Source organism: Callorhinus ursinus, unplaced genomic scaffold (assembly GCF_003265705.2).
Source record: "Callorhinus ursinus isolate GAN/ISIS: 27379988/994484 unplaced genomic scaffold, GSC_fseal_2.0 scaffold8, whole genome shotgun sequence".
Classification (NCBI taxonomy): domain Eukaryota; kingdom Metazoa; phylum Chordata; class Mammalia; order Carnivora; family Otariidae; genus Callorhinus; species Callorhinus ursinus.
In genome coordinates this window covers 47,402,482-47,425,407 of record NW_027397070.1, presented here as the reverse complement: position 1 = coordinate 47,425,407, position 22,926 = coordinate 47,402,482, and the positions used below count along the sequence as shown (strand labels likewise).

Here is a 22,926-nt window from a genome sequence, read left to right as displayed (position 1 = left end):
TCCCGGGACCCCAGGATCATGACCTGAGCCAAAGGCAGATGCTTAACTGACTGAGCCACCCAGGCGCCCCTAGATGTCAAATATCTTAATGAACTTTTCTATATTCAGTAAATGTGGAAGTGATATTTTGGATTAAATAAAATATATTATTAAAACTAATTTCACATATTTCTTTTTTTTTTTTAATTTTATTTATTATTTGTCAGAGAGAGAGAGAGCACAAACAGTGGGGAGGGGTAGAGGCAGAGGGAGAAACAGGCTCCCCGCTGAGCAAGGAACCCAATGTAGGACTCAATCCCAGGATGCTGGGATCATGACCAAGCCAAAGACAGTTTACCGGAGACTGAGCCACCAGGCGTCCCTATCTCTATTTACTTTTTAAAATAAGGCCACTGGAAAACTTACATATCTAGCTTGTATCGTATTTCTATTGGACAGTGCTAGCCTATACAAATGCAAACTTATGAAGCTGATACATTTAGAGGCAAATTATAAAATGATGTTTCTTTCTAGGAACAGATTACCTGAAACTGAAATTCTCTCTCTTGTCTCTAAAATGCAATCCCATTTACGTGTTCAAAGTATATGCAATTTTGAAGAAAACATGGAGACAGCAAGGAAAAAATATATTTCTGGAATATTTCACAAATAAAGCATATGAAATCATACTGTACCAAAAATATTAACAGTAAATTCAATGAAACATCTAACAGATAACAGAAAAAACAAGGCTGGCATCAAACACTCTAAGATCAGCAGAAGATAACTAATGCCCCAGAAACACTTCTCAAGGGGATTTAAACACAGGATTATGATCTGAGCAGATCTATGTCAGCTATTTAAGAGAGGAGGGGGAAAAAAAAAAAGACCCAGAGTATTTAACAATTCAGAAATCTGAGGCAGCAACTATGAAACACTCATTCTAATTGTTCTTTTCAGGGGCGCCTGGATGGCTCAGTTGGTGAAGCATCTGACTCTGGCTTAGGTCATGATCTCATCAGGGTCCTGGGATAGAGCCCCACATCAGGCTCTGTGCTCAGTAGGGAGTCTGCTGGAGATACTCTCTCTCCCCTCTGCCCTTCCCCATTTGCACTCTCTCTCTCTCTCTCTCTCTCTAAAATAAATAAGTCTTTTTTAAAAATTGTTCTTTTCATAAAGGAGGGTCTAGAAAATTACGAAACCTCAAAGAATCAGAAAGATACAGAAAATTCAAAAACAAAGTTTGAGAAAAAAGTTCAGTGGCTTTTTCTTTAATCACAAGAATGTGTAAAGGGAAAAAAAAGACATTTAAGTTCTAAAAACACAGGGACTGCTTGAACAACAGGATGACAACACTGATGGATACTAACTTCTAATAAATGTTAGGTACTCTAAAAAAGTCTGCTTATTGCCATGGAATACAGAGATTCATTTATGTGACAAGCAGACCAAAAGAAGTATGTTTGGGGGAGATTATTTACTTCTGTTGTTTTTACCCACCTTTGATGTTCTGACTCCAATTGTATTGAGAGGGAGTTTCTTTGCAAATGTTAGCAAATCTTCAGTTCCTCCAAATTCAGAGAACATGAATGAACCATATCCCTTTAAGTGGTAACCTAGCAACTTGCTGAAGGGATTAGAACACGACCCTTGGGGAGGAAGGATTCAAATCCCAGAAGCAGGTGTTCACTGTCCTCTGAATTCCTCCCTTATTATGGGGCAAAAACAGACCTTAAAGTCATTTCAAAGTAGAAGAGATCCTATTCAACGAGTAGAGTAAATAGCACAAATTCTGAGTGCCCACTATATGCCAAATATTAAATGATCTCATTAATTCTTACAATGCCTGCAAGGTAGCTATTATCACCACCTAACTAATACTAAAACAGTTTGAGAGAGTTTAAGTGATTTGCCCCAGACTCACAGCTACTAAACGCCAAAGCTGGGATTTGAACCATTGACTGAGAAACCACGTATAGACTCTTTCCACTATATCACACAACAGTTCAGATCCATGGTACTGTAACCTCTGAAGATAGCTACAGGCTAACCCCAGAATTCAGAGCACTGCTTAATATCAAAGAAGAGTAGAGATAAATGAAATTGAGGATAAAAAACAATAGAGAAAATAAGCAAAATTAGAAGTTGGCTCTTTAAAATGATCAAAATTGACAAACCTTTAGTTAGACTAAGAAAAAAAGAGAAAAGATTCAAATTACTAAAGTGAGAAATGAAATGGGGACATTACTACTGACCTTACAGAAATAAAAAGGATTACATAAGAATGCTGTGAAAAACAAATAAATAAAAGAATACTAAGAATAATTATATGCCAACAAATTAGATAAACTAAATGGACAAAAACTAAAAACACACAAACTACCAAAATCGTGTCAATACAAAATACAAAATATGAATAGACATCTAACAAGTAGAGGTTGAATCAGTAATCAAAAACCTCCCAATAAAGAAAAGCCGAGACTACATGGATTCACTGGTGAATTCTATCAAACAGTTAAAGAATTAACACCAATCCTTCTCAAACTCTTCCAGAGAAGAGGAGGGAACACATTATATGAGGCCAGCATTAGTCTGATACCAAATCCAGATAAAGACATCACAAGAAAACTACAGATCAAAATCCCTTATGAGTACAGATGCAAATACCCTCAAAAAAATAACAGCAAACCAAATCAAGCAGCATATTAAAAGGATTATACCATGACCAAGTGGGATTTATCTCAGGAATGCAAGTATGGTTCAACATACAAGTCAAACAATGTAATATACCACATTAATAGAATGAAGAAAAAAATCTTAACTAATGCAGACAAAGCATTTCACAAAATCCAACACCCCTGCATGATAAAAACACCAAAGGAGTAGAAGGAAACTTCCTGAACATGATAAAGGGCATTCATGAAAAACCCACAGCTAACATCATACTGAGCAGTGAAAGACTGAAAGCTTTCCCTCTAAGATCAGAAACAAGAAAGAGAAAGATGTCCACTTTTACCACTTCTATTTGACATTGCACTGGAAGTTCTAGCCAGAGCAATCAGGTAAGAAAAAGAAATAAAAGGCATCCAGGTTGGAAAGGAAGAAGTAAAATCTCTACATGCAGATGACATGATCTTATATATAGACAATGTTAAAGAATACACACACGCACACAAACTAGTAGAGCTAATAAATGAGTTCAGCAAGGTTTCAGGATCCAAGATCAACATATAAAAATCGGTTATATTAATGCACACTGGCAATGAACAACCCAAAAATGAAATTGAAAAAACAATTCCATTTATGATAGCACCAAAGAGAATAAAATAATTAGGAATAAAGTTAACCAAGGAACTCTAAAACTTACACACTGAAAACTACAAAACATTGCTAAAGAAATTAAAGATGACCTAAATAAATGACAAGACATCCCATGTTTACAGACTGGAAGACTTAATACTAAGATGGCAATATACTCCCCATCACAAGCCCAACACCCTTTTTGCACAAATGAAAAAGCTGATCCTAAAATTCATATGGAATTGCAAGGGATCCTAAATAGCCAAAAAAATCTTGAAAAAGGAGAATAAAGTTAAAGGACCCAACAACCCAATTTTAAAACTTAGTACAAAGGTATAATCAAAACAATGTGGCACTGATATAAACATAAAGATAAATGGGATATTAAGAGTCTAGAAATAAAAGGGCACCTGGGTGGCTCAGTCATTAAGCATCTGCCTTCGATTTGGGTCATGATCTCAGGATCCTGGGATGGAGCCCCGTATCGGGCTCCTTGCTCAGCAGGAAGCCTGCTTCTCCCTCTCCCACTCCCCCTGCTTGTGTTCCCTCTCTCGCTGTCTCTCTCTCTCTGTCAAAGAAATAAATGAAAATCTTAAAAAAAAAAGAGTCTAGAAATAAAACCACAGATCCAAGTCAACTGATTTCCAATGACAGCGCCAAGACTATTCAATAGGGAAAGAATACTGTCTTCAACTAATCATGCCGGGACAACTGGATATTCACATGCAAAAGAATGAAGGTGGACCCTTACCTCACACTATATAAAAAAATTAACTCAAAATGGATCAAAGACCATTTAGCTCTAAATGTAAGCACTTCACCTGTAAAACTTAGCAGAAAGCATAAGGATTATGACCTTGGATTAGGCAATGGTTCCTTAGATATGACACCAAAAGCATAAGCAACAAAAGAAGAAATAAACTGCATGTCATCAAAATGAAAAACTTTTGCTTATGAAAGAACACTATCAAGAGAGTAAAAAGACAAACCAGAGAAGAGAAAAAGAATGTGGAAATCATATATCTGATAAGAGTCTAGTATCTAGAATGCATAAAGAACTCTTCTAACTCAACAACAAAAAGTCAAACAACCCAACTCAAAAACAGATAAAGGCAGGGTGCCTGGGTGGCTCAGCTGGCTAAGCAACCGACTCTTGATCTCAGCTCACTCAGGTCTTGATCTCAGGATCATGAATTCAAACCTGCATTGGGCTCCACGCTGGATGTGGAGCCTATTAAAAAAAAAAAATAGGCAAAAGCTTTGACTAGACATTTCTCTAAAGCAGATATACAAATAACCAAGAAGCACATGAAAAGATGCTCAATGTCATTAGTCATTAGGGAAATGAACATCGAAACCACAATAAGATACCACTTCACACCCACTAGCGGAGCTATAATCTAAAGAACAGAAAATAACAAACGTCAGTGAGGATGTGGAGAAAATGGAACTCTCCTACATTGTTGGGGGAAATGTAGAATTGTGCAGTCGCTATGCTATCCTTTGGCAGCTCTGTAATAAGTTAAACATAGAATTACCAAAAGACCTAGCAATTCCATTCCTAAGTAGAGACCCAAAGGAATTAAAAACAGGTGTTCAAACAAAACCTTGTATGTGAATCTTCAGAGCAGCACTATTCACAATAGCCAAAAGGTGGAAACAACCAGCAACTGATCCATCAACTGATGAACGGATAAACAAAATATGGTACTCCATGAAAAGGAACGAAGTACTGATATATGCTACAACATGGACGGACCTTGAACACATTATGTAAGTGAAAAAAGCCAGACACAAAAGACTACATATTGTATGAGTACATTTGTATGAAATACCTGTAACATGCAAATTGAAAGAGACAGAAAGTAGATGAGCAGTTACTATGAGCTGGGGTAAGGGCTCATAGGGAGTGACTGCTTAATGGAAATGGGGTTTATTTTAGGATGATGAAAACATTCTGGAACTAGACAGTGGTGTGGGTTGTACAACACTGTGACTTGTACTAAATGCCACTTAAGTATACACTCTAAAATGTTTAAAAGGGTCCATTTTGTTGTCTTTTATCATAAAAAATAACAGTAACACATGCACACATAATTCTGAAGGAAAAAATTCAAAGAAGAAAAGCAATTTAAGATGCAGAAAATTTAAGAAACTCCAAATAGTCCTGAAGTATAAAAAAAAAAATCATGAGATTTTTCTCAGGACCAAGGCCCTTTCCCTATTTACACGGGATATCAACTTCTGTAAGAAAAGGTTACCGGGGCCATGCCCAGCCCTGCCCACCATGGGGGAGGCCAAACCTACCTCCAATTACTCGAATATTGTTGTCCTTTGTCAGAATAGCCTCAGCATGGAACACCAAAACTGGAATTCTCCGGCAGCCTCCAGTCCACATGATACACGGATGATCCCTACAGCCACAACAAAAGGCTTTTATTAATTCACAACTCAGAATCTGAATTAAGACTGATGCAGATCACTGTGGTTTGCTGCTTGGCAACTCTCCCTCCTCCTGGAACAAGAATCCCAAATGTCCTATGGGAAACCATTCAGCCCCCATGCTTAGCCATGGGGTTTGTTAGGATTAACTCCATCCCTGCTGCAGGGATGGGCTTTGATTGGCCTCAGCCAAACGGGGCCTTCCACCTCTCAGTTCTAGTTAGTGGATCAGGAATGAGCACTGTAGCCAGTGAATGTCAGAAGGTATGTTGTGAGACCCTCTGAGAAAGAGATGCTTTCTTTCTCTTTTATGGCAGCGACAGGAGAGATGGCCTCTTCCCCTGGATGGTATAAGAGAATGAGGTATGTAAGTTCAACTGTCATTTTATGACCTTGAAAGGAAAGCCTGGAGCTACAGGTAAAGGAGGAAGTCAGTGGGAACCCCACTGGAAGAAAGAGAAAAATGAGATCCTAAGAGGCAAATGTGGAGTTGCAGAATCAAGCCTTTCCTAAATATGAGTTAATAAATTCCCTTTATGGGGGACAGTGGGAAAAAAATCTTTAAAATAAAATTTAAAAATTCCCTTTATTATTTAGGACAAGTTATGTTTTAAACCCCAGCAGACATAAAGAATCCTAACTAATATATCGTATTCACAATAATTTATATACCCTTTTACACCCTATCGTCCCTTTTTAAGCCAATTTGATAACCCATCCTAAGATTCTGAGCTAGGAACCCAAAATTAATACAAGTTAATACAAGTGCTCCAATTAAAACCACATATTTTAAAGCAAGCCTATACTAAATGGAGCAATTTTTCTCCAGAAAAGGACCTCTGACTTTACTCTCTTACCCTATCCTCAGGAAATCTGTTTAATCAGTCTCAGACAGATGTGTACTTACTCAAAGATTAGGAAAATCTTCAACCTCCTTAGTGCCAGGGAGTCAGAAGGGAAAGAGACCTGAGTCCCTACTATGTGCCAGGAATTAAAGTAAGAGCTTTCACATGTTATCTCACTTAATCCTCTTGCCCACACCATGAACTGAAAAAAAGGTGTCTCAGAGGATAAGTGATTTGTTCAAGATCATAGATCTGGTTAAGTAAGGGAACAGGTATCTGAACCCAAGTGCCTGCCTGCGCTCTTTCCACCCTTCCATCTCGCTAATCACATTTCAGTGATATTTCGTATACAGAACACCTTAAACCCAACCCTTTGGGAACTATACTAATCAATTCTTTAAATAGAATAAGACCCAGTCAGCCAAAATTTGGGCTGCTCTCAAAAACTCACATGACCACATCCCTTAAAAAAAGGTCATACTACCAATCTCAGGGCCTAGTGAGACCCCCTCAACCCAAGTTTAAAAAGATTCCCGTTTTGAATGCACAGTCTTCCAGGCTACCAATCTGAGAAGTGACGCAGTCTTGAGACTTAGGATGAGCTGCCGAAGTGTTTTAGTGAGGAAAAGCAAAGAACACCATACCTAGTTCATTTCCTGTTTTCTAGAACTGGAATGTGGATGCTTACTACTGTTCCTGCTTTTTGACTTGGGTAATAGTGCCCATTTGTGAGAAAAGGTATTCCTCAGGGGCACTTTTTAGCAAGAAGGATATTTTTTCGTGGTTTGCTTGCTTTTTAATCTTAAACACCTGTAAAATGTGGGCAGGGGTCCAGAAGATTCCTAGGATCTTTTCCAACTATAATTTTCCCACTATATTTCTAAGTCAGAGGATAGAGAAAAAATAGGCAGCCTAAACTGCAAAGTCTTGGACAGAAACTCTGGAAATTATCCCAAGTTCCTTGTCAATCTAGCACTAGCTACAAACTGGTACCACTGTGCCTTCCCACTTACAAACAATGGATTACTGCTTACAAGTTAAAACGCCTGACAAGGGTCAGGAACACAATAAACAGATATACGGCTGACAAGAGCCAAGGCCTTAGCTATGCTATTTGTGGAAAGCCAAACCCTGCCAGAGAAATCCTTCCACCTACAACCTATGAAAAGATAAAAGAGGTGGTAGACACATTACGAATTCAGTATGGTCAACTAAAACACACTTAAGGCAGATGCTACGTTGTCATTAAAAGCATGCTCCCACCAGGGGGTGCTAAAGGCAAAAGATTCAAAATGGTGAGGAAACCGAAAATTGGGACTTCAAATTTTCATTCACACCAGAAACTGGTATATCTTAAAAAAAATATGCTCTTATAGGCATGAACGAACTCAGAACTTGGATGCTTGATCACCGAAGTAGAACAGTTTTAAGGTTCACTTTAATGAAAGCCTAACAACGTTTTGGTTCTTAAGAAGCAATTTCATGAGGCATATATATATTATTCACTCCTGGGACCTAGCCTACATAACTCAAAGCTTCGAGGCCTAATTCATACCAATGCCCCTGCTGGAAATGCTTTCCCCACTTCCGTCCATTTGATCCCACACTTAGGCCCAGGACATCTCACCACCCCCATGGAGCCTTCCCCCAGCTCCTCCAGCCCATAGTGATGATGCCTTCTGTCTCTGAACTCCTGTAGTGCTCACTGTATAATCATTTGTTAATGATCTTTTTTTCCCCCATGTATATGTTCATGAACTACTATAAAGCTGACTTTTATGATAGGAACTGAAATTATTTTTTTAGGGCCTAAATAAACCTTATATCAAATCTTTCCACATCTATATATAAATTTGTATTTGGGATCCACTAGCAAAATATAGAAAAAGAGCCCCTTTAAACTTAGTATTTGAAATAATGCTGTGCAAAACAAGGATTTCCTGGACAGTTTCTAGCCCTAAAGTCCAGGATTGCCAGGCATTAACACTTGAATACAGCCTTGGGATCTGAGCAGATCCAGCAGATGCCCATGGAGATACATCTTTGGATCACATCAACATCCTTAGATGATTTAAGGCCTTATAACTTCCAAAACTTTAAAAATGTAAGCATATTACTTCAAGTGTAAACAAGATAGACTTAAGATTCCTAATGTATATACTAAGTGTCTGATAGACAAGACAGGAGCTGATGGAACATTAACAGTCAAAAGTCAACAGGAGTCTGAAAGGAAGAAGAGCAAAAAAAATCCATTGAGTTTGGATTGGAGGAGGGAATTACACCTGTAAGTTCAGTAACTTCTACTAGAAATTTAGCCATTTCTCAATTATGAATATAGGCAACAAAGCATTATCCGTGCCTTTGAGTCTGTCTGAAATTATAGATTTTTTACACCATATTACAGTTGTTGCAGATATCTCAAAATATCATTTACATTTACCACTACTTCTAGGTTAGTGGTAGCTATTAAACTTGCCAGTAGATCACCTGTGGTCACAATCTTCCTCATCTGGCGTGATAAGGCTGGATAACAATTTGGCAGCTCTCCTCCTAAGCAATCATTCAGCTGCCAAATGGTGAATGCCAAGTGGTGGTCCAGACACCTATGATGCTTCCCAATATTCCCCACTTATAAGTGCTAATCAAAGACTACCCCCACAGGGTGGGGGCGTCTGGGTGGCACAGTCGGTTGAGCATCCAACTCTTGGTTTCGGCTCAAGTAGTGGTCTCAGGGTGCTAAGATCGAGTCCCGAGTCAGGCTCCACACTCAGCATAGTCTCATCTGCTTGAGACTCTCCCTCTCCCTCCGCTCCCCCCTTTCTTTAAAATGGACAGATAAATCTTAAAAGAAAAAAAAAAAAAGACTGCTGCAAAGGGTGATGAGCTTATGTAAACAGCAAAAACAATCTTCATGCTGCTGCCTTTAGAGAATAAAATTTAACTTCCCCATGTTTTAGATAAACAATCTTGTGGTTTAATGCAATAATTAAAAAGCACATATTACTATATCACCAGTGTGGGGTTTTTTTAATCTTAATAACTGCGTTTCAATGTAATTGGTACTATTCGCAATGATATGTATTTTAAGCACCTAAAAATATTACTCTGATAAGGAATACATGGCATAAAAAAAGTTAAGAACCCCTGCTCTAAGGTGGTCTAAAGCATAAAGTCTCCATTTATCCATTCATTCAGTTGGTCACTCAGTTGGCAAGTATTTACCAAGTACCCACTGCAGTATTACGTTGAAAATCTGAAATTGTCAATATTTGACTATTTTTAACCTACTAAAACAGCAATTTCATAGAGTTCAACCTAATACTCATCAGACCCAACTCATAAGCCCACTAATATATTAGTCATGAAGTAAAAGAATGATCTTGAAATTAGACTGATGCTCGCAGAAGTTAAAAATTTTGTGAAACAGGTAAGAGGCAGCACACAGAAAGCAAAAAGTCACAAGAAGATAAAGTGACCAGAGGGAATTATCCATTTAATTATCCTGAATAAGACTGACCCAAATATAATGTCAAATCTCTTTTATTTTCTGACCTAAGACTGATGAGAAGCCCTTCCCAAAGCGTTATGAATGCTTCAGTCATTTTTTCTAGTTACATTAAAAAATGTAATCTTCTACTTTATAATAAGAAATGCACTTTATTTATTTATTTATTTTTTAAGAAATGCACTTTAAATTCGATATTAAAGCCAGTAAGAATAATGCCTTAACATTTGTATGGTACTTCATCATTTATAAAGTAACTTCATATATATCATTCTTTTGATCCTAACCATACCCCTACCGAACAGCCTGGGAAATACTATCCCCACTTTTCAGGTTACATAGCACACACATATCCAAGGGGACTCACAGAGAATCTTAAAAACTAATCTTAACTTTAAGTGAGACTCTCTCTTTGTTCTCTGTGTCAAGTAATAATATGAAAGGAGGCAAAATAGCAAAGTGCCTCAAAATCCATGAAAACTAGGTCTGAATCTCAATCCATCACTTACTATCTCTGAGTCCCTAAAAAAGTTCTTTGATCTTTGTGAGGCTGAGCTTACTAAAGTGAGAATAATAACATTTTCAGATTAAATGAGACACATCAGTTAAAGCCCTTACCATCATCTATGCTAAATGATAAGTTGTACTTATTACCATTGTTCATTTTTATTGTTATGAGAATCCAGCAATCAAGAAACTTGACTCTTACTAAAACAACCCAGGAAAGCAATGTGGTTTAATGGCACAGCACAGGTTAAAGAATTCTAATGTACTGTCCCACAGTTACTCTGGTAAGTTACTTGACCTCTCTATATACTATCATTCTATCATTGTAAAGGCTTTTGAGAAAATAACATAACCTATCTCACAGGAGTTTGGAGACCTCCTTTGCTTTAATATCTACAAATTTAAAAATCTCCTATGTTAGGAGCGCCAATCAAGAGTTCACAAAGCAGTATCTAGAGCCAATGTTCACTCATGAGCTCAGAAACAGAGCCTTCTCTCATTTCAGATAACTGAGGGTGACCAACTCATAAAATCTTGGATTAGATTGCGGATAGAAACTAAAACCAGAGTCAGACTGCACCAAAGGAAGGAGTGCATAATAAAAGAAGGTATAAGTAAAAGAGAATTATTTTCTACCCTAAAGGCAAAAAGTCAAAAGCAGGCTCGCTCTTACTTACTCTTGGCTTACCACCTCTTCATCCTCTGAGGATGATGCCGTTTCCTCCAGGTCCCGGGCCATCACGACTGGCATTTCCTTTAGGGTTTGTCATGCAGTCAGCAGACGGGGCCTCAGAGACCTTTCCTTGCAGATTCACTGGATCAAACAATTTAGGTGGCACTGATTCCTGCAAGAAAGCCAAATGATTTGAAACACAATGGCATTTTCTATTTGTTGATTATTGCTATTGATTTTCCAAGTAACAAATATGAACGTTTACCTAAATGGTGTCCAAAGTCTAGAAGCTTACCTTCTATCACAGTGCCTCACACCACAAAAATCAAGGTTTTTTTCAAACATACTGTCTGTCCTCCATGTATTTACAGAGTTGTTATTAAGTTTGAGCTTCTCATTTTTCTTTTATATACTAAACCTAACAAGAATTAGCTTCTGGGAAGTGTGAGGTAGGTGTCTGATTGACTAAAACATAGACTCCCACTATAAAGGCTTGACCTGGGTTAAAAATAAAAACTCAAGATTTACGACTCCTAGGACAAGCACACAGCTGAAATACCTTCATATTTCACTAAAATAAATTCAACCACTAAACTAAAAGATTAATATATTCTCCTGAATCAAGATGATAAATAACTGGAAAAAAAACAAAAAAAGAAAAACACTGTCCTTCCACTCTCAAAAATTATTCTCCCTTACTAAAAATCACAAACTATGATTTGAATCTCAAATAGGCATTAAAATTAGGATATTTCTAACTTAAAATAGTTTTGCATATGTAAAAAGTACAAGTCTGTTGTGTGTTTAAGGATGAAATCGAAATTACAGATAAAGAAAATGAACATGTTTAAATGACCATAATCCTATTACTCAGAGATAACCATCTGATGTCTATCTTTGCAAATCCTATTTTGCTATGCATTCGAAATATGATAAGACCGTACACAGGACAAAAAACCGCCGATCTCGATAATGATCCCTACAGATCTTCAGAGGAATGGGCAGTATCTAATAACTTCAAAGGCGTTCTTCCGAGGATTCCCAACGGGATTTCTCGATCTGTCCCAAAATGTTGGGAAGTCCTTTAAATTAAAACAAAACAAGCAAAACCTCCAAGCTAGAAGAGATGCCAAACCTGTCCCAGGCTGCTAGACACGGAGATCGGAAGAAGATTAAGGACACTCGCCCAAGAAGCGTCCTCGCCCTAAAGGGATCAGCCCCTAGGCCTCACCCCCGGCTCACCCCAATCCCAGGTAGGTCCTCAGATGCTCCCCAAGGGAAGGACAGGGACCACTCCGCCGCAGCGATTCAGCCCAGCGCGCCCGGAAGCCAACAGCTACTCCCGGACTCCGAGAGGGAAGTGTAGCGGCCGGCGCCCGCCCAGACACGGGAGCTCACCTCCCTCGCGTAGGGGGGCGCGCCGGCGCAGGCGTTTACCTGTCTCATCTTCCCATGGCTCCGGGCGGGCCGGCGGGGACCGCGCTCCGCGCCTACCTCCCTCCTCCTTCCCCAGCCGGGCTCACCGCCGCCGCCGACGGCTGCTTCCCCCGTTACTACAACAACCAACAAGCAACCGCCCGCTCGGAGCCACTGCGCAGGCGCCCGCCACCCCGCGCTGAAAACGCTCGGCTTCGGGCGCGAAGGAATGTCGTCACCGCCGCGCAGCGCGGGCGCAGAGCTTTGCCCTCAACAGAAATCTAGACTTCTTTTTTCCGCTCTTTTTCCCTCCACTCCTAAAGGGTTGACTCCACACCCGGAGTTCTTCCGACACGCTCAACAAGAGGGTTCACTGCGTGTGCGGCGCTACCCGGGGTGAAGCTTGGGCAGCGGCAACCACCGATTGGCAGTAAAGGGGTTCACGCCCCATCTCCTGCTCGAGCAAAACCGGAGCAGCCAATCCGAGCGAGGACTGACGGAGAAGACCCAATCCTGGAGCCGGGCTGTGGGCGGGGGCGAGGACAAATGGCTCAGGTGGATTACTCGCCGCATCTGCTTTGGGGCTTTGCTGCTGCCGCTGCCGCTGCTGTGCTGGGGGTCCGGTCACCAGGTACGGAGAGTGTGGGGGAGAAGAGGGAGGGAGGCGTTTTTGTCGCATCTGATTGATTGGATAGGGACAGTCTGGAAAAATGGAGGTGAGACGGAAGGAAGATCCCTGGAAGCAACCTTTTGGGGGAACAGGGTGCTTGAGAGACCTTGAGAAGGGGGAGCTGGGACTATGGAAATGAAGAAGGCTTGGTAGGTTCGGGGAACCGATGAATGAAGGAACGAATGACCAGCCACTTAGGAGCCTAGCACAGGGCATGGAACCTTTTCACTTTCTCATGTAATTCTCACAGTAACCCTTGAGATAGGTATTTTAAAGCTCCATTTTGCAGATTTCTCACCCAGGGTCGCACAGCTACAAAATGATTGTGGAAGGATAGGAACCTCCCTCCTGACTAGTTTTAACACCTTTGCTGGGCCAGGCCAGGACAAAATTTGAGAATAGATGTTAGAAACTTCAGGAGGCCCTATTTAGGGAAATGGGGTTGAGGGATTTGGTAGAGCAGTTAGGAAGAGTGCTCAAGCTCTGCCCTCATCAGCTATCTGTTGGGATTTCTAAGAGCTTCCATGAAATGGGCATAAGTTCTCTCAAAGAGGGGAGCCATCCATATGGCTTTTCTGACTCTGGGAGGAGAAAGCCTGAGTCACCTATTGAGAAATGGTAAAAATAAGGAGGATGGGGGGGATCTTGGCCCATGCCCTGACCACTTCTGATCTCCGGTAAAGCTCTATTCTCTCTGGACTTCAGTGAGGTCCATTGTTGTGACCTACCATTCCCTGAGGGATTCCGCTTCCTCCTCTAGAGCTCTTTTTTGGTTGTTTGGTTTTGTTTTGTTTTTAGTGCTTCCCACTGTCTTAGGCCATGGCTGACTTTAATATTTATTTCAGCTGGGTAGCATAAGACCAAACTGAAACTTCTGTCAGAGTGACAAAGGAAGCCCGATGGTTTATCACCACTTCAGGCTCAAGAAGTCAACCTGACAACAGATACTGTGGGGGAAAACAAAAGACAACCAAAAAAAAAAAAAAAAAAAAAAACCAACTACAACACTACAGTGAAGATGAGAAGTAGTTCTATTAAATCCTTTACATGAGTTTTATTTAAATCAAATTGATTGAGGGGCCCCTGGGTGGCTCAGTTGGTTAAGTGTCTGCCTTCAGCTGAGGTCATGGTCTCAGGGTCCTGGGATCGAGCCCCGCATCTGGCTGTGCTCAGTGGGGAGTCTGCTTCCCCCTCTCCCTCTCCCTCCCTATCTCTCTCTCTCTCTCAAATAACTAAGTAAAATCTTTAAGAAAATAGATCAAGTTGATTGAAATCATTGCTCTTCAAGGGTTCATCTAAGCTTTTTTAAAAACAAAAAGTACATAATGTAATTGTATTTTGTATACAACTTCAAGACATAAGTGGATATAGTGTGCTTGTCTTCCTTAAAAATAGAAACTTCATCAAAATATTCTCAGTGAGACAGTATTGCAGAGCATCGTTTGTATCTCAGCTCCGCCATGTGTTAGCTGTGTAACCTCAAGCAAATCACTTAATTTCTCTGTGCCAACCCTCATCTGTCAAATGGAAATAGTAATATTGCCTATCCACCTTATTTAAGGATTAAATGAGATAATTTATGTTAGGTGCTTGGCACAGTGCATGACATATACGATACCTGTTAGCTATCGTAATTTCTTTTGCAACCCAACACCGACATTGTTGGCTCCTTCTCCACATAATTTTCATGCTACTTCTCAAGTCACAGCAGTTTATTTACTTTTAGCTTTTATATTGTTCTAGCTTATAGAGCATGAATTACTTGAGAACCAGAGTAGAGAATACTTGAGAGTATAAATATTGCCCTCACTCCATAGATTCCACTCAAATGCATAAGGCTTGAAAGTGTCTGTCATCAATAGCCAGGCAAGTATCTGTTAGTAGATTTACAGTCACCTTGAGCCACTTGGATCACAAGGGAATGACATAAAAAAAAACTAGCCTAGAAGTAAAGATATTAAAATACTGATTCCAGCCAAGAGAAAAGGGTTCTGATTTAGGCTACCATTGTGGACAAGTTGCTTAGACAAAAATAAGTACTGTGCCAAAGTATACTGTTGATTCACCACTACTAGTGTGGCTAAATATCAAGACCAATTTCTCTAAGTCTTACACAGAAGTCCATTTTATTACCTGATCGTAATATTCATACACCTCCTCTTTGTTCCCTTTTTTTTCTCCATTATTTTTGGCCGGCTTTTCCATTTCTAGCCACTACGTTATTTAGCCTTTTTCACTCTAGGTAAATGTTAGCATCCTTTGGTTTAGGGCAAATATCCAGGCTGTGTGCTAATCCTGTGAAGTAAGAATAGTACGTTAAGATAACTGAAGGTGGGCCAACTTCAGGGACTTAGAAAGGAATTCATGAAGGGATTGCCCAGATAAGCTTAGTATAGCCCTCGGGAGTGGGACACAAGTTAACTACCCAAGTCAGAGAGCTTATGGTTGAAGTAAGCTAACTGCTGTCTCATGTTTTTGGCCTTTGTTCCCAAGGCAAAAACCCTCTCAGGTTGGAGGGAAGTCATGAGCCGTTTCTTGAACGTGTTACGAAGCTGGCTGGTTATGGTGTCCATCATAGCCATGGGGAACACACTGCAGAGCTTCCGAGACCACACCTTTCTCTATGAAAAGCTCTACACAGGCAAGCCAGATCTCGGTAAGAAATCAGAGAACTATATCCTTCATAGGAGTGGCTCCAAATTGTGGTTCCCAGACCAGGCTGTCCCTAAGAACAAGCTAGGAAGTTTAAAAACAAACACACAGGGCACCTGGGTGGCTCAGTTGGTTGAGCGACTGCCTTCAGCTCAGGTCAGGTCATGATCCTGGAGTCCCAGGATCGAGTCCCTCTTCGGGCTCCCTGCTCAGTGGGGAGTTGCTTCTCCCTCTGACCCTCCCCCCTCTCATGTGCTCTCTCTCTCTCTCATTCTCTCTCAAATAAAATCTTTTAAAAAACAAACAAACAAACACACACACAGCACAGGTGCCCATTTTCTTCTCCAAACTTATTTCCTGAAACTTCCACCCCTGAGTGGGGCCCAAGTCTGTTTTTTCGTAACTTCCCAGGAGATTATGATGCTGGCTAATCTACCCTTTGGTAGCCACTGGAATAACAGACTTTGTGGATAGCACTTGGCCCTTTTTCCTCCAAAGCTTGTCTGAATACCTTTCCATCCATTTTATACTGTCCTTTGCATATTACAGGCAATACAAAAAGTATTACAAGGGCAAGTGAGAAGAGAGACTTATTTGGTGACTCTGGAGTGCCCCACTAGAAAGCTGTAAAAAAGCTTTTCATATGATTTCAGCCCTCTTCAGAAGCTAGGTTGTACCACATATGGTTTATTCTGTTTTGCAGATGGGGAGTTACTAACCTAAGGTCTTCCCAAACCATGAAGAGTCCCTGAGAAGATATCCAGAATTCCTCTGAGCTGGCCTCCCAGAGTGAAACTTAGAAGGCCTCTGGTGGCCTTTCCCAGTTCCTTGAGCCCCCTTGCTGAGAATATTTTCACATTTCAGCTTGAGCTTCCTTGCACTGATGTGTGGGATAATGGTGTTTGAGCTGCAGCACCATTTCACGCAGCTGACAATTCTGTGTCGCATTTATAGCTAACCCAGATTCGGGCTCTGACCTAGCTCATTTTTCTGCAACATCTCCATACAAAATGAATCTAAGTAGGCTAAGGCTCACTTTGAACAAAGCTCAATAGGAGTAAAGTACCTGAAAAAGTGGGTAGGACAGTTCTGCTTTTTCCTCCTCAAATGCTGCCCTCTGATGTCCAGGAATCCTGTGTAGATTCACAGGATTTTAGAGATTATCTGGTCTAGTCTTCTAAGTTTAAAGTTGACAGAGAAGCCCAGGGGTTATGCGGTTCACTCAAGGGCATAGAGCTGAGCCAAAGAACTGTGTTGGGGGGTGGGGGGGTTGTCTCTCTCCAGCCCAGAAATATAGAGACTGCCTCCCTCCTCATAATCTGGAGGCTGTCATGGTATTCTGCTGATGATAGTGTTCTGGAGCATCCCATAGAATTTCACCTGATGCCTAACCTGCCTAGGGTTGGTGAAATATTCCACTTTTGTATCTCACTAACTAGAGCTATTTCCTCAGCCTTTTCATCAGAAGAGCTATCAAATTGGTTTATAATTTAGCCTTCTGTGGCCAACCACTAGATATTTGGTAGGCATGTGGAATTTTTTCTCACCTTACTACCATCTAAAAGTCTTCAGTTGTGGAATTGGTATCACTGTGTGGTTTCCCAAGGATGGAAAATCCTTAAAGCCCAAGTAAACATTAATAGACCTTTCAGGGCACCTGGGTGGCTTAGTTGGTTAAGCATCTGCCTTCAGCTCAGGTCATGATCCCAGGGTCCTGGGATCAAGTCCCACATCAGGCTCAGAGCTGCTCCCTCTGCCCCTCCCCCCCCAACTTGTGTGTGCTCTCTCTCTCTCTCAAAAATAAAATCTTAAAAAAAAAAAAATAGACCTTTCAGTTACCAGTCTTGTCCTTGAAATTTCTCTTGCTCAATAGACCAGCAAAGGAAGTAGCTTTGCTTTCACTGTTTCGGCATCCGTTGCCACAGGATGCGTTAGATAAATGACTGTACATTACAATCACGGGGGAAGAAAGTATTTTTAGAAAATACTTACTCTCAGGGCCTACCTCCAAAGAGATGATTTAATTGGTCTGGTACCCAGGTCTTGGTAATTTCATAAAACTTCTTTAGTTGCCTCTAATAAACACCCAGGGTCAAGAACCACTGCTATAGTAGATTGTGATCAATACTTTCAGGACAAGATATTTAATACAGCAGTACCAGAACAAAGCTCACCAAGAGTGAGGTGGCCTTAGCAAACACCAAGGAAGCAGTGTTTTGTTCCAGTACCAAGTGCACAGGAAACCTGCCCAGTATGGGCTTTGTTCAAATAATATAGATCTGGATTCAGGAGAAGACTTAAGTCTCTTCAAGACCAGAGTGAGCATCTAGATATGTCCCAGGATTTCTGAGTTCTCTCCTGCCTCAGCCTTGAAAGTTTATTGACCTCCTAGGCACCTCGTATTGATGCCCCACTGTCTACAACATTCCCCCAGACCTGTCCTGATCCAGACATGCTGGACCTCACCTGCACCAGCGTGGCTTTCAGGACAGAGGTAGAAACTGCTACAGTCAGGAGTGATTGCCTAAGTGGGCTCTTTGTTGGGTTTCTACTCTTGAAATGCCCCCGCCCAACTGTAAACAGTTGAAGAGGAGCTGGGCAGTTCTCCTTGTGGAATTCCTTCCATTCCTGCTAGTTGTCATATGCAGCTGCCAAGCCTCCCTTCCACCCAGCCAAAGGGAGTTCAGGCTCAGCAGCCTGCCTCCCGTGAACCACCAGTGACCTAAGAGGAGTTTGGAAGGAACCCTAAGTCTCCCCTCTCGACACTCTTGCTTTTTTCTGTTCTACAGTGAATGGCCTCCAAGCTCGGACTTTTGGGATCTGGACGCTGCTGTCGTCAGTGATTCGCTGCCTCTGTGCCATCGACATCCACAACAAGACGTATGTAAGGGAAGGAAGAGCTTTAGCGTCCTTTCGTGGGAAGTCATGTGCTAGGCATAACCCAGTGTGGTCCTCCCCTTGGAGACCTGATAATTTTCATACATTAGCCTAGAAAGTGGATAATAAAAGGTTAATAGGTTCTGTTCTTTCTAGGCCTAAAAAAAAAAAAAAAGTAATAGGCCTCACAGGTCTTTAAAGTTTGAAAATTCTGTGGAAGCAATAGCAGCTGGTAGTGTCATGATCTAGTGGCCTGCATCATACCCTCTATTTCTTTACTAAAGAATCAGCCTTTCTGCTACTAAAGAAGTAGAGTGTGTTCTTTTTAGAGCAGCCGCCCACATATACCTTATTCTCACATTCCTCCTTAAGAAGTAGGAATGAACAGAAATCACAATCCATGAAAAAAGGAACCCACAGGTAAACTGCTGCATGCTTATGCAGAGTCAGTAGGTGAGGGTGAAAGAGAACCCAGGATTCCTATATTCTGCCTCTCTAGGGTACTCAGACTAGGGTGGAACATTGGCAGACAACCATAGCCTCTTGTCCATATCATGCTGTAACCGGTGATGACCACTGGAGGGGGCTCGAACTTTCTTTCTAGCCATCCTCCCCACAGTCAAAGGGCAAAGTTTGCTCAGGTCACTGGCTAAGGCCACCAAAATGTCAACTTCACACTAAAATATTTTTCTGTTGTATCGAAGCCCTTAGCATTTGGGGAAAGAAGAGGTAATGATATTTACTGAGCACCTCTGATTATGCCAGGAGCTTTCACCTGCCTGACCTTGATTAATCCTAGCAGCCCTTGGAGGTAATGATTTTCATTCCCGAGTTTGCAGATCTACATGTTTGAGACCCAGTTAATTTGAACTAAGGAAGACTGACTCAAGTGGGATTTGAAGCAGGGCTAAATATTAACCCTGTGATCTCTCCAACTTTTTTAAATTTTTTTTGAACTTGAAACTATGGTTTGACTCGTTCTACATTGACACATATTTTGGGAAGCAGTATGGTTTAGTGAAAACAGCCTGGGGCCCAAGAATGAAAACAAGAAAATGGGTTCTTGTTTCAGTTCTATTAGTAACTATTTTTGTAGCGGCAAGTTCATTATACGGTTGACCCTTGAACAACATGGGGGTTGGGGGTGCTGGCTCCCCACAGGTGAAAATCCGTGTATAACTTTTGACTCCCCCAAAATTTAGCTACTAATGACCTACTACTGACCAGAAGCCTTACTGATAAGAAAGTCAATTAAGACATATTTTGTACATTTTATGTGTTAGGTACTGTATTCTTACAATAAAGTAAGCTAGAGAAAAGAAAATGTTAAGAAAATCATAAGGAAGAGAAATGCATTTACAGTAGCGTACTGCAATTTATCTTTAAAAATCCACATATAAGTGGACCCATGCTGTTTAAACCCATGTTGTTCAAGGATCAGCTGTTTACCTTCTCTGCCTCTTGGTCTCTTTAAGTATAAAATGAGACTAGTATATCTGCTCTACCCCTCAGCCTGACAGGGAGGGAGGAAGAATTAAATAATCCTTTTAAAGACCGTTACCATGACAAATTGCTGATAGGTGTAAGAGGTATAGCTTTCATTTGCTGTGCTTTTGGAATGCGACTTATCGCATTATCACCCATTCATTTCCCCTTCTCCCAACACAGGATAGCCACAAATGCGGACTTCTGTTTCTAGCCTTTTTTAACCTGGGACTTTGGTCAGTGCTCTTCTGACATACACTCTGATTCTATTTCCTCTCTAACCAGAAATTCAAAATCAACAGCCATACATACATATTTACTAAATGTATAAAAACATGTACAGGAATGATAAAAATCAAATTTAATGTATCGGTTCCTTCTGGGGAGCTGGGGAGCAGGGGAATGGGATCCAGGTGAGATAAGGCTACATAGAATGCTTTAACTGATATCTGTAATATCTTATTTATTAGAAAAAAAGTATCTGGGGGCGCCTGGGTGGCTCAGTCGTTAAGTGTCTGCCCTCGGCTCAGGTCATGGTCCCAGGGTCCTGGGATCGAGCCCCGCATTGGGCTCCCTGCTCGGCAGGGAGGCCTGCTTCTCCCTCTCCCACTCCCCCTGCTTGTGTTCCCTCTCTCACTGTCTCGCTCTCTGTCAAATAAATTTAAAAAAAAAATTATTAAAAAAAAATAAAAAGAGAAAAATAAATTAAAAAAAAAGAAAAAAGTATCTGAAGCAAAAATGTCAAAACATCCGGATTGGATGGAGCCAGGGTATTGGTTGCATACAGCTTAATTATAGTATTCTATCATGAACAATTTTTTGTACGTTTGAAATATTTCAGAATTTTTTAAATTTCATAGTTAAAAAAAATAAATCTCCAATCCAAGTGGTCAGTCATCCTATAACCTATCTCCTCTCCACCTCTTCATCAAAACTGAGGAACACGTTCTCTTCCCATGAGGTTATCACTGTGTCCTCCACCTGATCATGCTCCTAGGCTAAGACACAAAATAACAGCCCGTGTGGCAAGAGCATCTAAAAGCCCCAGAGAGGTCCTCGGTGCTCATGCTGCATTCAGGCCCTTCATTTTGTGCCATCCATCCTATGAGCATTGACCAGCCCCTGGCCCAACACCTGTCAGGTGGGCTTGGACTACAGAGCCAAGCCAATTTGATTACGTAGAATCTGTAAGTATGATTGATCCCCAACTGTCTATACTGCTAGGCGTGCCATAAACCAGACTCTGCTTTGCTGTGGCTGGCTTCACCACCTTGCTACGACTTGGAGACCCACCGTGGATGCTGAGACCATTCTCCTCTCAGTCTAGCAGTTGAAACCTTTGGTTTTGCCCTAGTAGAGGGTAAATTGGTGTAATCAAGCAGACAGGTCTTTCTCGGGCCCAAGTCTCTCTTCCTTTAGCCATAGTCACTTGCTGGGTTTGGATTCGTGCGTGCGTGTGTGTGCGCGTGCGCGCGCGCTTGTCCCCTGCACTGAACGGGCAGGCCCTCCAGTTCCCATTTCTGTCTGCTCCCTTGTAGGCTGTACCACATCACACTCTGGACCTTCCTCCTCGCCCTGGGGCACTTCCTTTCTGAGTTGTTTGTCTTTGGGACCGCAGCTCCCACAATTGGCGTCCTGGCCCCCCTGATGGTGGCAAGTAAGCATCCGACCCCCTCCCCCGGGCTCCCATGGGAACTGCACCCTAGGGCTGGGGGCAGGAGAGCAGACATACGAGAGTGTAAGAAAGTGCTGTGCTGATGTCAGCCACCTCTCTTTTCTCTTATTTAAGGTTTCTCAATCCTGGGTATGCTAGCTGGGCTCCGGTACCTAGAAGTAGAACCAGTATCCAGACAGAAGAAGAGAAACTGAGGCTGGCATTACCACCTCCAAGACTTCGTCTTCCACCTTTGCCATCCCCTTCCTTCATCCTCCCTCCTCTTTCATTTCTTCTTTTCTGTACCATCCTGAGCCCCCTTACCACTGCTAGCCTTTTAGGTTTGGGGTTTTTCTTACATTTAAAAATTTTTAAGATCTAACCTTCATACAGAAAAGTATATAATGTATACGTACAATTGAAAGAATCATTTTAAATGACTGAATATTCTGTACCTTCACCCAGATCAAGAAATTTCCAGCACCTCAGAAACCCACTGTGTGCCCTTCCCCCACCTACAGCCTCTTCCAGGATCCCTTTTCCAGCCTTCTGCTTTTTCCATTTTTTATCCCTTCCCCTGACTTGTGTGGTGGGAACACGTGAACTATGAAACTTACAGCTGCTGTGTCACCCAGAGCAGCTGCCCCCAAGGGCTGCTTCAGGAGGCTGCCCTCCCAGGTTGGGCTCCTCTCTGCTGCTGGACCCAAGACTCTGAACCATCTGATGAACAGGCAGTCCTTCTAAGAAGGGCTCCCCTGTGAGTAAGCATGGCTCATATACTTGTGTCTACAAGTGGATCAGGGTTGGAAGAGTCTGGGTTGTTTTTAGACCTTCTGGTCAGCTGTATTTGTGTAACGAATTTTGTAATAAATAGAAAAACCGTCTGCTTGGATCAGTCCTTGTACTTTGACCTCCCCTAAG

The 22,926-nt window shown here is 41.4% G+C and overlaps 2 protein-coding genes across 28 annotated transcripts in view; one reads left to right on the top strand and one right to left on the bottom strand.

Annotated features, from left to right (window-relative positions):
- The window catches only part of TTLL5 (tubulin tyrosine ligase like 5), a 276,644-nt gene extending 263,732 nt beyond the window's left edge, over positions 1-12,912 (bottom strand). For 20 of the 24 annotated variants that reach the window (XM_073895591.1, XM_073895597.1, XM_073895596.1 and 17 more), the window contains exons 1-3: positions 12,689-12,912; positions 11,256-11,423; positions 5,587-5,693 (exon numbers count right to left, since the gene is read on the bottom strand). In XM_073895591.1, coding sequence (XP_073751692.1) covers positions 5,587-5,693; positions 11,256-11,329 — 181 coding nt within the window. In that variant the 5' untranslated portion in view covers positions 11,330-11,423; positions 12,689-12,912. Of the gene's footprint in view, positions 1-5,586; positions 5,694-11,255; positions 11,424-12,688 lie in introns of those variants that run through there. The other 4 variants (XM_025869606.2, XM_073895592.1, XM_073895608.1 and 1 more) reach the window with 3 other exon arrangements.
- A 117-nt stretch (positions 12,913-13,029) lies between these two features.
- ERG28 (ergosterol biosynthesis 28 homolog) lies at positions 13,030-22,889 on the top strand. 4 transcript variants are annotated; one of them, XM_025869623.2, is made up of 5 exons: positions 13,030-13,298; positions 15,831-15,993; positions 18,779-18,869; positions 21,890-22,008; positions 22,141-22,889. In XM_025869623.2, exons 2-5 carry the CDS (start codon positions 15,861-15,863, stop codon positions 22,218-22,220), a joined length of 423 nt encoding a protein of 140 aa, XP_025725408.1. In that variant the 5' UTR covers positions 13,030-13,298; positions 15,831-15,860; the 3' UTR covers positions 22,221-22,889. The 4 variants fall into 4 exon arrangements, with proteins under 4 accessions (XP_025725408.1, XP_073751712.1, XP_025725407.1 ...); XM_073895611.1 differs by lacking the exon at positions 15,831-15,993; XM_025869622.2 differs by lacking the exon at positions 21,890-22,008.
- Positions 22,890-22,926: the final 37 nt, after the last annotated feature.